Below are 16,981 nucleotides of genomic sequence, written 5' to 3'. Positions count from 1 at the left end.
ATCTCAGTTCATCCAAAGTAGCCCTTGGAGGTGGCTAACGTTGTTCCCAAGAAGCACTGGGGGCTCAGTGAAGTTCAGCAAGTGGCTTCAGGTGCAGTTGTTTGAATTAGCATCCCAGCAAAGCCTGAACTTTAAAAATTTTTGGTTTAAAATTTTTTTTGGCCACATGAGCAGGGGATCAAACCCATGCCCCCTGAAGTGGAAGCATGGAGTCTTAACTACCTGGCCGCCAAGGAAATCCTAAGCCTGAGCTATTATAAATGCAGATTCTCTGCTGTTGGCCTGAAGGAAAAAACCACAGTTGGGCCTGGATATCAAATTTTGTGGCCTCAGGCCAGGGCCTGCCCCTCTCTGATTTCCAATTTCTTTATCTGTAAAAGGAGGGGGTTAACTCTTCAGGGTATTTGGAAAAGGTGTCTAGCCCAGTTTAGGGTCAGGCGCTGCACTTTACAAACAACAAACTCATATCAGAACCCTTACCCAACCCTGTAAAGTGGGGACCCTTGTTAACGACCGACCACATGATGGATAGGGAAAATGAGTCCCGGAGAGGTTAACATGTCCAACGCGACAAGGACTGGAAGTGGTGGAGCTGAGACTGGAACCTGGCTCCAGAGTCCGTGCTGTTAGCTGCTGTGCACATGTAGGAACTCCACGTCTGGTTGGTTAAAATGAAATGTTTATTGGCAGGGAACAGACCGCGCTTGGAGATAGTTCCAGCCCCTCCCCCACCCCACTCCGCCCCCGCCCAGCCCCACAAGCCCCGCCCAGGTTCCTCCCCGCCCTTCCCCAGGGGCGGCCCCCTCCTCCGGCTTAGGGGCGGGGCCGGCGCGGGATCCGGGTGGCTGCTGGCAGCGGCGGCGGCGTCTGCGGCTGCGGGGTCTGGGTCGCAACCAGGGCCAGGTCGCAGAGAGTTCGGAGGCAGAACCCTCGCTGCCAGCGTCCCCCCCTACGCGAAGTGACTCCCTCGGAGGGAGAGCACTCCAGCCCGCGCCTCCGCGTCCCAGCAGGTCTCCAGGGGGGGACTGGGGCTTAGCGGGGGAGGGCCGGGGGCCTGGGGAACAAAGGCAGGCGGCAGGGGACGCCTCTTCCCTCTCCCTTACCCAGCTGGGCTCATCGGGAGCGTTAATGGGGCGCGGGGGGCGCAGAAAGCCCAGCTGGGGACAAGAGATGTGACCATATGGTGATGGGAGGAAGCTCGGAGCTCCCCAGCACTGGCTGGGGCGCTCCACATCAGGTGACGAGGGGGACAGGACCGAGCCCTCCGGGGTCCCTTAACTCGTGCCTGGCCTGAGGGAGAGTCGCCAGATGGTCAGAAAAGAGGTGGGACCGGCTGACAGGTGGGCTGAGGGTGGGGCGGAGTTGGGCCCCCATCCTGGCTGCCCTGCCTAGCATGGGGAAAGGCTTCCTGCCCTCTTCCCTTCCCCTCCTCAAACTCGTTCTCCCGGAACACGGGGTGGGGCAGAGGGCTGGGCAGGAAAGGAGGGCCGGCTGGGTCCTCCTTTTTAACCTGGATAAAAGCTCCAGGGGGTAGTTAAGAAATGGCTTTGCCAGGGGCTGGTTACCCGCCATTCACCCAGGCCTTCTGGTGAGGCTCAGGGAGCAGCCACAACAGCTAGGAAAATAGGCCTCTGCAGTGACTAAGGGGGTGCACGGCCCCAGATGAAGCAGCCTTATCTGTGGGGACAGATTGACAGGAGAGGCCCATCCAGGTGGTCAGGGTGGTGGCTGGGGTGGGTGGTTTCCTTGGATTGGAAGGCCATCTTTCTGGCCTCCGTGGGCTGACCCTGGGCTGGGGTGAGTCAGCTTTCCTGGGAGGCAGAAGGGCCCAGCCCCTTTGACAAACAGAAGGTGGCAGGACCCATTTGGGGGTAGAACTGGGCATTAAACCCTGGGGTGTATCCACTGAAAGCCCCCTCCTCATGGGCTTCAGGGAAGGACTTAAAGTTGGCCTGGATAGGGGCAGGCAGGTGGCTAACACCTGCCAAAGTCAACACCCAGGCCCTGGGTGGTGGCAGGGCCGGTGCGGGGGGGCTTTATCCAGTTGACAGCTCCAGCTACCCCCAGCTCACACTTGGGCCATGCCAGCTTCTCGCCCTGGGGCAGAGTCCACACCTTCACCTTCCGAAGGTTCTGGTTCCTCAGCAGCCCAATGAGGCACCCCCAACCTGGACCCTTGCATTTGGCAAACATCCCCATTTTCTAGGCGAGGACGCTGAGGCCCCACAAGGGCAAGTGATGCATCCAGGATCACTTGACTTCCAAGTGGCGGAGCCAGGATTTGAGCCCAGGTCCGGTGCATGGGCTTCCCAGGTGGCTCTGTGGTAAAGAAACTGCCTGCTGTTGCAAGAGACCTGGGGTTAGGAAGATTCCCTGGAGGAAGAAATGGCAACCCACTCCGGTATTCTTGCCTGGAAAATCCCATGGACAAAGGAGCCTGGCAGGCTACCATCCATGGAGGCGCAGAGTTGGACACGACTTAGCGACTAAAACAACAACAACAACCAGTGTAGACACTGGGGCCATTCCCGGTGTTTTTCTCCCTGCAGGGCTCTAGCTCTCCCCATCCCAGGAGGCTCCCTGCCAAGATGGCATCAGCTGGAGACCCCCCGACAGGCCAGCGGGATGCAGCGGACCAGAACTTCGACTACATGTTCAAGCTGCTGCTCATTGGCAACAGCAGCGTGGGCAAGACGTCCTTCCTGTTCCGATATGCCGATGACTCCTTCACGCCCGCCTTTGTCAGCACCGTGGGCATTGACTTCAAGGTCAAGACAGTCTACCGCCATGACAAGAGGATCAAGCTGCAGATCTGGGTGGGCCAGGCGGCAGTCTGTGGGTCTGCCGGCCCAGACAGGGGCTGGGGTTCCTCTGGGGAAGCTCAGGCAAGGGTGTAGGGCTGTGGGGAGGGGTCCTGGGTCAGGAACAGTGATCCAGAGTCAGGGAGAGGGCTTGGGATAGGTGTGAAGAGTAGCAGGGGTATTATCCATGAAGTGAATCCATCAGGATGAGGGGGATTTACCCTGCCCTCTAGGGTCTGAGCAGGAGACAGTACTAACCCAAGCTGGATTAGAAGATCTGGTGACGAATGGGGAAGAGGTTTGGGTACCCTGTTGGGACAGGCCTGGAGGCTCCCACTGAGCTGCTTCAAAGTCATGCTCGCGCTCCCAAAGCACCTGCTGGTAATGATTGTCATGGTAACAAGCATCAGACTGTCTGCATCAAGGTGGTACCCTCTGGTCAAGCTGGTTCTTGTTTGTGGTCATGAAGTTGGTTCTTGGAGACAAGGTCATAGAGGGCTTATAAGTCTTTGAGAGGCCACCGACCCCTCAGACTGGAAACCCCTCAAGGACAGGATACATGTCCCCTTCATCAGACTAGAGCAGGCCCATATTTCTCCCCATTAAATCGGGGGCTGTGAAGGCAGGTCCATGTCCTGGTCATCAGACTGAGGCTGTGAGGCTGGGGTGCCCACCCGGAGAGGTAGGGTGGGGAACGGGGTGGCTTCTAGATGCCTGACCCCACTGTGTGCCCAGGACACGGCGGGCCAGGAGCGCTACCGTACCATCACCACAGCCTACTACCGCGGAGCCATGGGCTTCCTGCTCATGTATGACGTTGCCAACCAGGAGTCCTTTGCTGCCGTGCAGGACTGGTGAGTGCTTGCTGACCACTGACCCCCTGACCTTCACCCTCTCTCCCTGACCCTAATCTCTAGCCTAACACAGCCCTCCAACTCCATAGGGCCACGCAGATCAAGACCTACTCCTGGGACAACGCTCAGGTCATCCTCGTGGGGAACAAGTGTGACCTGGAGGATGAGCGTGTTGTGCCCACCGAGGAAGGCCGGAGGCTCGCCGATGACCTTGGTCAGTGCCCAACCTGGGCTACAGGCCCTGGACCTCCCAGACCCAAACCCCCATCCCTATGCTTGAGTCCCAGGTCCAACCACAGTCACCAATACCTTGGCCTTTGAAGATCTGCCCAGAAAAATACCTGCATATATACCACCTGCTACATTTAATTCCAAAGGATTTACCCACAGATAACCTTTATTGCCCCCACTGCCCTGGGAACCCAAACTCAGAAAAACCATTTCTGGGAATCAATCCTACAAACACCTGCACCCATGTGGGAAGTGACGGGTGTATCAGCTTACAGCACAGTTAGTAGGAGGGGAAGCTTGGCAGCCTCTCAAGTCTCTCACAGTGCGGGAAGCAGCTACACATAGAGTCACATGGGGAATACTGTGCAGCTGTGAAAAAGGATCAGGCCATTTTTTATGTTCTGCCGTCTATGGATATATGGGTAAGCGGAAAAAGCAAACTACAGAATAGTAGGTATGGCTGCTGCTTTTAGTCCAGAGATAGCAAACTCTTTCTTTTTTTGGCTGCACAGTGAAGCTTGTGGGATCTTAGTTCCCCAACCAGGGACTGCACCCATGCTCCCTGCAGTGGAAGCATGTGGCCCTAACCACTGGACTGCCAGAGAAGTCCTGTGCTGACATTTCCTTAAAGGGCCAAATAGGAAATATTTTCAGTCCTAGGGTCTAACTGCTCAGCTGTGCCTGAAAGCAGGCTTGGATAATACATTGATGAATGAGTGTGACTGTCTGCCAACTTTAATTACACAAATAGGCAACAGCACCTGAAACTATAAATCAGCTATGTACATGCATGTTCAGTCGATCAGTCATGTCCGACTCTGCGACCCCACATACTATAGCCCTCCAGGCTCCTCTGTCCATGGAATTTTCCAGGCAAGAATACTGGAGTGGGTTGCCATTTCCTTCTACAGGGGATCTTCCTGACCCAGGGATTAAACTCATGTCTCCTGCCTTGGCAGGCAGATTCTTTATCACTGAGCCACCAAGAAGGCCCAATATACTTAAATTTAGTACTTAAATAAATACTTAAAAAGAAAATAGGCAACAAGCCAGATTCCTGCAGCTCAGTTTGCCAACCCCTGTATTAGTGAGAATAAGGATGTATATTGATGTTTGCTTAAAGGAAATCTGGAAGGATACAGAAGGCTCTAGTAACCCTGGTGACCTGGGATGCTACCAGGGTTGGAGGGGAACTTTTCAGCCTACCTTTGTGAATAAGGTGAATGGATTCTCGATTCAAAGTTTAAGCTAAAAGAAAATCTGGTCCTGATGTATTCTAGGCCCTCCCCAGGACTTTCTGTGCAAGAGGGAATGTAACCACTATGCAGGGAGAGCGGGTTAAGGACCGAGACTCGAGAATCCCCTCCTGCAACCCACTAACTGTGTGACCTTTGGCACCTCACCTGCCCTCTCTGTGCTTCCATTGCTCCATCTAGGAAACAGGTGAAAACCTCATCTACCTCATAGGGCTGTTAGATTAAATAAGCAGATCCTGGCCCTGATTGAACATTAACTCCAGTTATTTCTTGACGGCTTTGTGATCTCGCACCGGTGACTTTAGCTCTCTGGGCCAGCACTTCCTCGTGTGTGAAAGGCAGATAATATAATAACAGCCCCACCTGGTTAGGTTGTCAGGAGGGCTAAATGAGTTATGACGCATGACGCAGTTCTAACAGAATCCTGCCTATGTGTAGGTTTCATCTAAGCGTTAGCTAGCATGATTGTGAAGTGTTGCTGATGTTTGTACCTAAAACCTTAAGAGATTTACTGTCTGACCCTTTGCAGAGAAACTTCACAGAGCCCTGGACCATAATCGTCCCCTCTTTTCCTTTTTTTTCTTGCCATCATTTGTTGCAGAAACTGGGTCTTTATTCTGTGGAATGTCTCCTGTTTGGGGTTTGACTCTGCTCCTTCTTGCTGCCATTTCACCTGCTCTTTGTCCCCTATGTTTTAGGAACCTGAGCCTGGGTCTCATTTACAGATGTGCTGGGAGTCAGCTGTTGGGGCCCTGCCATAGGCTGGAATACTTGAGGATGCTGCCCACACCTTTTTTGTTGTTGTTGGCTGAAACATGTGGGATGGGGCATCTTAGTTCCCTGACCAGGGATTGAACCCTTGCCCCTCGCCGTGGCCACACGGAGTCTTAACCACTGGACCACCAGGGAAGTCCCCTGCCCACACCTTCTCGTGGAAAACATCTAGTTCCTGGGGGTGACGGGGAGATTCCTGCTCTTCCATTAAGTTTAAAATATCAGACAACAAATTGGGAGATGGATTTGGACCCCAATTTTGTAAGAAAAAAAATCCACACATGTATGCACACATACTCCTTCCCACTACAAACCGAACCCCAACAATAATGTATTTTTTTTTTAAGTGGAAAGCTAGATGTCAAAACAGCAATAGTAGTTGTTTCTGGGTGATAAGATTACATACTACATTTTTAGCTGACTTGATATTTTTCAGTAGTTTCTCTAGTGAATATTTACAGTTAGAAGAAAAAAAGTGTTTTTTTTTAAAAAAAAAAAAACTGGGACTTCACTGGTGGTCCAGTAGTTAAGGCTCCGCACTTCAACTGCAAGAGGTGTGGGTTCACTTTCCTGGTTGGGGAACTAAGATCCTGTTGTGTGGGGCAGCCAAAAATGAAGTCTTAAAAAAAGAAGAAAAACAGATTATTTGAGGCAGAGCTGGACATGATTAATGAAATGCCAAATTTGCCTAGGAAGACGGTGGGGTGACCTTGATGATCACCAGGCTCAGGATAGAGATCTGTGTTCGTGTCCTGCCTCTGTCATCCACCCATCCATCCATCCACTCATCCATCCATTCATTCATCCATCCACTCATCCATCCATCTATACATCTATCTATACATTCACCCATTGATTCATCTGTATATCCATCTCTCCATCCATCCATCTACCTACCCATCCATCTATACACTCACCTACACATCCTCCCATCTACCCATTTATTCATCCATCCACCTGTACATCCATCCATCTAAATACACAGTAGTCATCCATATATCCCTCTACCCACTCATCCGTCCGTCCATCTGATCAGTCATTCAGTCAGTAGTTTCTGAGCACTTGCTCTGTGCCAGGCCCTGGGCTGCAGTTGTGGACAAGGCAGATAGACACCCTGCCCTCTTGGTGCGGGTATTCTAATAGTGGAGACATAGATGGATAATTATACATTTATTAATTACAGTGATATTTTTATAGTGCTTCATGATAATGACAAGGGCTAGAATAGAGGCCTGTTTACCCTGTGCCGTGTGTAACAGCCTGGACATTGGTCTGAATTTCTGGCCTAGGGAACGGCAGATGGGGATACACTGGGGACCACAGCTCCCAGCAGGTGGAGCCTGGACCAGGGTGCAGGGTGCAGGAAGGACAGTCATGTGCAGCCTTATTTGCAGGTTGCTGGGGCACTTCTTGTAGCCCAGGATCTCTGGGCAGGTCCCCAAAGCATTTGTACCACCTCTCACCTTTTGCTAAGTGGATAAACTTTTTTTGTTTTGCTTTGTTGGGTCTCGTTGCAGTGCTGGGTTTACTCTTGTTGCAGAGTATGGGCACAGGAGTTCCAGCAGTCAGGCTTAGTTACCCCGAGGCACGTGGGATCTTAGTTCCCCACCCAGGGATTGAACCTACATCCCCTGCATTGGAAAGCAGATTCTTAACCATTGGACCACCAGGGAAGTTCCTAAACATTTTTTTTTTTAAGAGAAAAAGTTATGATGATCCCTGTGATGCTAAAAGTCTATTCAAATCTGCTTCACCCTCCTCCTCCCCAAAAGGAATCAGCCATCCTGCTGCTGAGGCCCAAGGTGGTACAGGAGAAATGTTTAATCTAGTATTATTTTAACCAGGCAGCCTGAGTGTGTTAACCTGTGTGAATGTACACGAGTGACTTTCCTGCTGTGTGCCTCAGTTTTCCCATCTATAAAATGGGCTATAATAGCATAGGGCATTCCCTAGCAGTCAGGTGGTTAGGGTTCCACCCTTCCATTGTAGGGGGCATGGATCCAATTCCTGATCTGGAAACTAGGATCCCACAAGCTGCATGGCCCAGCTCCCCCCACAAAAACTATACCTCAGATTGAGTGACTGTGCATTCACAGAACATCCTTAAATGAGTTAATTTATGTAAAGTTCTTAGAAAAGTGCCTGTCGCATAGTAAGCATTGTGTAAGCACTGCCTATTATTATTATTATTACTGTTTTTAGTGCACTCTGTAGGCCAGGCGGAGAAGGCAGTGGCACCCCACTCCAGCACTCTTGCCTGGAAAATCCCATGGATGGAGGAGCCTGGTAGGCTGCAGTCCATGAGGTCACTAAGAGTCGGACACAACTGAGCGACTTCACTTTCACTTTTCATTTTCATGCATTGGAGAAGGAAATGGCAACCCACTCTAGTGTTCTTGCCTGGAGAATCCCAGGGATGGGGGAGCCTGGTGGGCTGCTGTCTATGAGGTCGCACAGAGTCAGACACGACTGAAGCGACTTAGCAGCAGCAGCAGCTGTAGGCCAGGAACTGCGTACATTGTATACTCTCTCAAACTCTGCAAAACCTGCCATTATCTGGCTGACAGAGGTTACAAACTGGGTACCCCTGGGCTGAAGCCAGTTCTGTTTTATTTGACCTGGAGCATATGTTCTATAACATGTGAAATACTTGGCTGCGCTTAAAAGGTCCACATAAATATTGGGCTTTGTAGACACCCTGGCTGTGCCTTCCTGTGCAGCAGAAATTGGATAGAGGATGAGTGCCACTTAACTGGGGGTAAGACTCTTGCCACCACTGCCCTGTGACAAAGAGATACGCAAGGTAGTCCGGGCAAGCACTGCTGTCATATGTTTTTATCAGCATCAGCAGCATCATTGTTCCCATTTTACAGAAGAGCAAACTGAGGCTCAGAAAGATTAAGACTCTCAGTCAAGGTCCCCCAGCTGAACGAAGCTCAGAACTGGGCTTGCAACCCAGGTTCATGTGATGCCATAGCCCAGGCACTGACCCCCCAGGGTTTCACAGATCTTCCTTTTATATATATATATATGCCATTTATTATTTTTAACCCCACCCCACCCCCGCCCAACATGTCGTATATTAGTTTCCCAACCAGGGATCCAACCCGTGCCTCCTGCAGTGGAAGCATGGAGTCTTAGCCACTGGCCCGCCAGGGAACTCCCCGATCTTCCCATCTTATATTCCTCCAGGTTTTGAGTTCTTCGAGGCCAGCGCCAAGGAGAACATCAACGTGAAGCAGGTCTTCGAGCGCCTGGTGGACGTCATCTGCGAGAAGATGAATGAGTCCCTGGAACCCAGCTCTAGCCCTGGCAGCAATGGGAAAGGCCCGGCCTTGGGGGACACCCCAGCCCCACAGCCCAGCAGCTGTCCCTGCTAGAGATGACTCTCCCAACCCCACCCCCTCCTGCCTCGGCAGAGACTGTAACTGAGGCATGAGCCATAAGGGCTGTCTCCAAGCTCAGGGTGCCCCCCACTTCCCGTCGGCCGCCCCCACTCCCGCATGGCGCGTTCTCTGGCCATGGCCTCCAGCCTGCCCAAGCAGCCCCTGTCGCAGGCTCCAGACCCTGCTGCAGGCAGGGTCGAGCTTGCTGCTTCCCGGCGTTGTCATGGTGATAGTGAGCACGCACACGGCGCGTCCCAATTTGCCTGGTGAAAGGGCAACCGCCATGCCTTCTGGGTTAGAACCACTTATCCGCATCCGTTTCTGAGTGGGGCATTGCTGGCCGGAGATGGTTCTTCTCCCTCGTGCGATGGGGGTGGGGAGTTGGTGGGAGGGATCTCAGAATTCTCCCTGGAGATGTGGAAGGCAGCTCCTTTCTCAGGATCGCCCAGTCTGCCTGTGAACCAGGCTGGTGGTTTTGCATCTCCCAGACCCCTCCCTTCTGACCTGCAGATCTTCTGCCTGTGAAAGCAGTATTAAAGCGGCTTTTCCCAGAGCGCCCCATACCACCACCCGCAGCTTCAGGGACCCCAGAAGTGCCTTCTGAGCTTCTCCAGAATTTGCTCGACCCTGCCACTGTTACAGCTGACCCACTGCATTCCCGATCCAGAACAGAATTCTGGAAACTGGGGGCTGCTCTGGGCCAGGCAGAGAATCATGCATTCCTGCTGAGGACTTTTTACCAGGAGTTAATTCAGAGTTAGAAGCTTAGGCTCTCCTGCCCTGACCTGCCTTCCACAGGCCCTGTTTGGCTGGTAATGTTTTAAGCAAGGTCTTTCCACATCCTATATCCTGCTCAAAAAGGAAATTGAGCAATATTCCTGTAGGGTAGCCTGCGCTGGCTGGTGGCGCTCCATGTGAGGACATCGGCTCCTCCCAGTTGAAAAACCTTGAAGACTCAGGGCTGGCTTCCCGAACCATGTTATCTCTGGGGTCCAATGATGTTCTCTGCTAATGGAGGAGCCACAGGAAAGAATGTTTTGGGGTTTGGCTGGAGGGGCAGCAGGGAAGGCAGGGCTGGGTAACCGCTGTTGCTACTTGCATTTCCCGGATGCTGCTTGGGAGCGGCAGGCTGAAGACAGATGGGCAGAGGACCAGTCCCCCTGGTTGATTGTGGCACTAACTAGTGGGGACCCCACCAGGTTGGGGGTCCCCAGCTACCAGGGGCTCCTGCTGGGAGGTGATCTTCATTTTGACACCTTCCTGGCCCCATCCTCCGCTCAGTGGCCCTTCCTGCCCACCTGAGTCCAACCTTGGTGACACAGCACCTCTTTCGACCCTGGAACACTGATACCCCAGAACTTGACAGCCACTATGAGGGCAGCCAAGTGTATGGTTTGTCCAGTCTCCAAGCCCTGCTGCCAAAATGATTTTCTGTAGCCTTGCGGATCTCTGCTACTTCTACCAGGAATGGGGAAGGTCTGGGTCAAGTTTAACATAGTTCTTACCTTTACAGAAGCTGGAGATTGAATTTGTTTCTAGAGGACCCTGTTCACCCCAAACCAGGGACTGCCCTTAGAGCGTCAAAAGTGGGGATATTTTTTGTACACCAACCAACTAGACTGCGATGAAAAGGACAAGTTCTTGGAAATACACCACACGAGACTTATCGGAAGGTTTGGGGCAGGGGAGTCTAAAATGTTAGTTGCTTTAACATAAAAGAGAAAGCAGCTAGAAAAAGGCTTCTTAAGACACACCATGGCCTGTCAAGATTCCCTTTGCCTGTCCATTTTCCTTAAACTGCTGCCAGAAAAAAAATGTTTGGCCAGAGTGTCACTATCAAGGGGACCAGCTGACTTGTGTGATAGCCTGTGTAATAAAAGACAGCTTTGGCTGCATCTTGTACCTGACCTGGCCTAAGATTTCTGTTTACACAAGACTTTTCAGCAATTCAACTTTAAGTCACATTGGAGACAGCTGCCACTCTTGAGGGTTCTCTCAAGCCTGGTAATGATGTAGGAGAATTTTTCTTGTTTGGTCTAAAAATGGTGTTACGTTTTTATCTTATGATGTTTTTTGGGGAAGTTTAACTCCTGACAGTGTCTGGAAAACTGAAACTGATGTCCTCAAAGATCACTGGAAGGGAATGGAGGTTTGTTGAGTTTACAAACAAAAATTAAGCCAAAGGCTGTGGGAAGACAGCTTCCTAGTGCCAGGGAGGCTAAGATCTGGGGAGGTGACTTGAGGCTGTATCCTGCATCCCCGCTGTGCCTTATTATTTGCTTTCAACTTGTCTTTCCAGTATCAGCAGGAAATTGCCATGATCGCCTTTTGGGATTTGGGGTTATGTTTGTTTTGCTTTTCTTTGGCTTCTCTGGGGATCATTTTCTTGTGTGTTTCTCTCCCAACTCCACTGAAAACAAAACAAGGGGTGAAATTTGATTTCAGTGTTGAAGTGCTAATTCCAATAAGTTACTTCTCCTCCATGATCCCAGAACACATCAGGAGAGAGCTCTAGACCTTCTGTCTTCTGGGTGTGGTTCTCCTTGTGTAAGCCGTTCTTGGATGTTCAGTCATAAAGATGTGCACTCTTCTCGAGAAAATAAAAAATTAAAGTTGTCATGCCCAGATGCTGTGGTTCTTTTCTTTCCATTAGTGAAATGGAGTTTCCAGGAAGAGGGCACTTGAATCACTGCCAAATGGAGAGTTGGTTGAGGGCCGTGTGTGATGCTGCAGAAGCTGAATCCGGACAGGGAGGCTCGGGTCTGGGGCTGCCTCTAGTGGCTGCCTGGGTCGGGCTGCCTCATGGTGGCTCAGATGGTAAAGAATTTTCCTGCAATGCAGGAGATCCCCTGGAGAAGGAAATGGCAACCCACTCCAGTATTCTTGCCTAGAGAATTCCATGGACAGAAGAGCCTGGCTGGCTACAGTCCATGGGGTCGTGAAGAGTTGGACACAACCACTAACACTTTCTTGTCACTTTCCAGTGGTCTCAGCCTTCTTGAATCGGGGCTTCGTTTCCTGGCCGGAGATTGAGGCTGGACCTCAACAGTGAGAACAACAAATCTAGCTACTAGACCACTGGCCAGTGACAAGGCCCTGGCTCTTCTGCTTTGCAGAGAAGAATTTGCACAAAGGCAGAAGGTAGTGAAACAAGTATTTATTAGGCGGAAAAAGAGCACAGGTGGACAGACGTGAGACCCTTAGGTGTCGTTTCCAGGGCTCTGAAGAGCTCTGACCCCACAGTTCTTTATGTCTCGGAACAAAAGGGAATTCGGTGAGGGGTGAAGTAATGTACGCTTCCGAGGGTGGTGCTGGGAGTAAAGAACCTGCCTGCCAATCTGGGAGACATCAGGGACACAGGTTTGATCCCTGACCTGGCTTTGATCCCTGGTTCGGGAAGATCCCCTGGAGAAGGGTATGGCAACCCACTCCAGTATCCTTGCTTGGAAAATCCCATGGACGGAGAAGGCTACAGTCCATGGCAGGCTACAGTCCCTAGGGTCGCAGAGTTGGACATGACTGAATCGACTTAGCGTGCATGCAAAGTGATAGATAAAAAGTGATTTCTTAGAAAGGGACGCTTGTAAGGTTCACAAGTGGGCAGCGCAATGCTTGCCTGCCCCGGGTACTCAGTGAGTTACATTTTTATAGTCAGAGGAAGAGAGTGGAAGGGGAGAAAATCTGATTTGTCTTTCCTGAGAGACCTCATGTTTTCCATCATCAGTTCTTCCCCTAGGTAGGGCAGGGAGGTTTACTCGTCCCTCCCTACATGGTCAGGCCAAGACTGTCACAGCACTTTTGAAAAATATTTTCAGGTCTCAGTACAATGAAGTTCTTTCGTTTTGAAAAGTCACCTTCCCGTAAATGATAGTTTTTTGTGTCCACAGAGCCTGATTGTGGAGTCATTAACTTGATGACACCACTGGGCAGATCGTAGGCCTTATTTTCTACTGCTGTTTTATTGTTTTGGGGGGCATGGTGCAAAGAACACATCTTAGGGGCCAAATAACACGTTTTGGGGGTTCCTAACTCAGCGAGCTCACTGGGCAGGATGTGGGTCTCACGCCACCATCGTTTGATTGCTTTGGGGCATGCCCCATGATTGTGTTGCGTGGTTTTGTTGTTAAGCAAGTTTGCTTTTATCATTAAGCAAGCCAGTCTGACTTTGATGCTAAGCGACCTGTTTTGCTGTATAAAGTCAGGCAGGCCCACCTTGTTTCAGAATTTTCCCATTACTTTCTTGACTGATCATTAATCTTATTAATGGGGTTTCCAAGCTAACTATTTGATCATCCTCTTTTGTCCCTATCAGACACACACACAGGCGAGATCAGAGTCACGCCCCCGTGGTAGCTTGAGTCACGCTTACCGTACATTTCTTCCTGGTTTACTTTCGTCAGTCATCTTGCTTTGCCTGGTTCTGAGCCCGTATTTTGTTTGTCTTAGGCTGCTCCAGGGCTTCCCTGATAGCTCAGCTGGTAAAGAATCCGCCTGCAATGCAGAGACCCTGGCTCAATTCCTAGGTTGGAAAGATCCGCTGGAGAAGGGATAGGCTACCCACTCCAGTATTCTGGCCTGGAGAATTCCGTGGACTGTATAGTCCATGGGGTTGCAAAGAGTCGGACACGACTGAGTGACTTTCACTGTCACTTCACTTTCAGGCTCCTCCCAAGTGTGTACGCCCATCTCTTAGCCAAGACGGATTTCAGCAAAGAGGCCTGTGGGTAGATTGACATCAGGTACTATAAGGTGACCCCCCCTCTCTTTTGACCTCCAAGGAGCCTTTCTGTGCATGTGTAGTCAGGTTCTCCTTAACTTCGAGAATGAGGAATAAATGGTCTTTACTGTCTTATCTGGCTAGGGCCCAGCCTCCTCCATCATTTTGCTTTTACTGAGTTTCTGCTGCTGTGAAAGGAAATGTTTCCTGTCATATCAGTGGGGCAAGAAATATCACAGCTATCTATGATTCTGGCCCTCCAAATGTGAATTTCTGAATTCAGAAAGTACTCCTTATAGGAGGAACTTAGTCACAGTCATCAGTGATTATAGCCCTCTGGTATGAGCTGGTGGGCCCTAAAGGAATTCAAGAGAGAGAAGAATACCTCTGTAAAAATGCAGTATGCTGGCCCTAGGTAGCTGAGATGCATATGAAAGAAATTACTTCAATAATCCCAAATTCTTGCATCTTCCCATACATGGAAGTGAAAGTAGCATAGAAGAGCGCCACATTCCTTCACTTGGTAACTGGTTTTCCTTAACAATAATCTTTGATGTTCAGATTGCCTGCCCCCTTTGTTGCAAACTTCTTTACAACAACTGACTCCCTCTCCCACCTGCTTGGAACCGTTCCTCAGGGCTACTGAGATGCTGTCTCCTGGGCTCGGAGTCCTAAACATTTCCACCAAATAAAACATTCTCTACTTTCAGCTTGTGATTAATTTTTTAGTTGACACTATTATGGACTTTCTGTACACAGGAGAACTTCTTCACCCCAGGGCCATCTAGCTCCTGCCGCAGGACCTCATGGTCACGTCCTTGGTATAGAGGGTAAGGAGGACGATGCCACGTGGCTCAGCAGTAAAGCCTGCAATGCAAGAGACCCGGGGTTCAATCCCTGGGTCAGGAAGATCCCCTGGAGGGTGGCATGGCAACCCACTCCAGTACTCTTGCCTGGAGAATCCCATGGACTGAGGAGCCTGCTGCTGCAGCTAAGTCACTTCAGTTGTGTCCAACTCTGTGCGACCCCATAGACGGCAGCCCACCAGGCTCCCCCGTCCCTGGGATTCTCCAGGCAAGAGTACTCGGAGCCTGGCGGGCTACAAATCCGTAGGGTTACAGAGTCAGACACGACTGAAGTGACTGACCACGCACGCAACTGATTCTAGTAAGAAGTTCTGTTCTCCCCATATTGGCAAGAGGGCATCGGTGAATACCTGAGTTAGATCATGTCCTTCCTTTGGTTGGAAGCCTCTATTGCTCCCACCTGACTTAGAGTAAACCCCTAAGTCCTCCTCAGGCTCCACAAGGCCCTGCATGCTCTGACCTGTCACCTCACTCTCTTCCCTGTCACCTGCCCTGTCACCCTTCCCATTCGCCACCCTCTCCCCCACCAACTTGCTCTGTTCCTTCCTGTTGTAGTTTGAGCACGTTAGGTACAGTCTTGCCCCAGGGCCTTTGCACTGGCTATTCCCTCTGCCTGAATTCACATGGCTTCCTCACTCACCCTCTCTTTCAGATCTTTACACAAATCTCACCTTCTTGTTGACCCACCTCCCTCCCAACCCCCTGGTTAGTACTGCAACCCCTCCCCAAGCATTGATTTATTTATTTTTTGCCTGGCCATGCTGGGCAGCATGTGGGATCTTAATTCCCACACCAGGAATTGAACCTGAACTCCCTGTACTGGAAACACAATCTTATCTTAACCACTGGACTGCCAGGAAAGTCTCTCCCCACCCCCCACCCCACCCCCACCCACCCAAGCATTTCTTTCTTTTTTAAAATATGTGTTTATTTGGCTGTGTTGGGTCTTAGTTGCAGCATGCAGGATCTTTAGCTGCAGTATGAAAACTCTTAATTGCAGCATGTGGGATCTAGTTCCCTGACCAGGGGTTGAATCTGAGCCCCCTGCATTGGGAGAACAGAGTCTTAGCCCCTGGACCACAGGGAAGTCCCTCCCCGAGAATTCCTGACGTCCCTTTCCCTGTGTGCTTCTCCCTACAGCCCCTAGAATCTAAAATACTATCTAATTTACTTGCTTAACTTGTGTCTCCTTCACTATAATATCTGCACCTCAAAGGCAGGAATTTTTAAATTTTTTACTTCCACACCCATCTCTTTCCTGTCTGACACAATAAAAAGGAAATATTAGGTCTTTGTCCCTGGTTCTTGGCACAGAGCTCCTAAAACCCTTGGAATTTCTGAAGTGATAAGCATCTTTTGTGTACTAATGAGAAGACAGCCTAGGCTGGGGCCCGTAAGTAGCTTCAGTATAGGGCTGATCACCAGAAAGACCAAACTATGATTACAGATTTGGAACCATCAGCCTATGATGGTTTGGACCCATCATTATATGGCAAGTAGAAGGGGAAAAAGTGGAAGCAGTGATAGATTTTCTTTGCTCGGCTTCCAAAATCACAGACTGTGACTGTAGCCATGAAATTAAAAGATGCTTGCTCCTGGGCAGGAAAGCTATGACAAAACTAGACAGCCTATTAAAAAGCAGAAACATCACTTTGCTGACAAAGGTCCATATAGTCAAAGCTATGTATGGATGGAAAGCTATGCAAAGTTATGTATGGATGTGAGAGTTGGACCATAAAGGCTGAGCACCGGAGAACTGATACCTTTAAATTGTAGTGCTAGAGAAGACTCTTAAGAGTCCCTTGGACTACAAGGAGATCAAACCAACCAATCCCGAAGGAAATCAATACTGAATATTCATTGGAAGGACTGAAATTGAAGCCACCTGATTCGAAGAGCCAACTTATGGGAAAAGACCCTTGATGCTGGGGGAAATTGAGGGCAGGAGGAGGAGGAGGCAGAAGAGGATGAGATGGTTAGATGGCATCACGAACTCAGTGGACATGAATTTGAGCAAACTCTGGAAGATAGGGAAGGACAGGGAAGCCTGGCATGCTGCAGTCCGTGAAATGAGTTGGACACGACTTAGCAACTGA

At 50.5% G+C, this 16,981-nt stretch overlaps 1 protein-coding gene across 1 annotated transcript; it reads left to right on the top strand.

Moving 5' to 3' along the window:
• Positions 1-889: 889 nt before the first annotated feature.
• Positions 890-11,910, top strand: RAB3D (RAB3D, member RAS oncogene family). The gene is made up of 5 exons (XM_068979873.1): positions 890-1,010; positions 2,550-2,816; positions 3,537-3,655; positions 3,745-3,869; positions 9,109-11,910. The coding sequence occupies exons 2-5, from the start codon at positions 2,589-2,591 to the stop codon at positions 9,294-9,296; spliced, it is 660 nt and encodes a 219-aa protein (XP_068835974.1). The 5' UTR covers positions 890-1,010; positions 2,550-2,588; the 3' UTR covers positions 9,297-11,910.
• The last annotated feature ends 5,071 nt before the right edge of the window (positions 11,911-16,981 follow it).

Source organism: Capricornis sumatraensis, chromosome 9 (assembly GCF_032405125.1).
Source record: "Capricornis sumatraensis isolate serow.1 chromosome 9, serow.2, whole genome shotgun sequence".
Classification (NCBI taxonomy): Eukaryota; Metazoa; Chordata; class Mammalia; order Artiodactyla; family Bovidae; genus Capricornis; species Capricornis sumatraensis.
The sequence above is the reverse complement of the archived record's forward strand: the minus strand, read 5'-3'. Positions and strand labels throughout refer to the sequence as shown.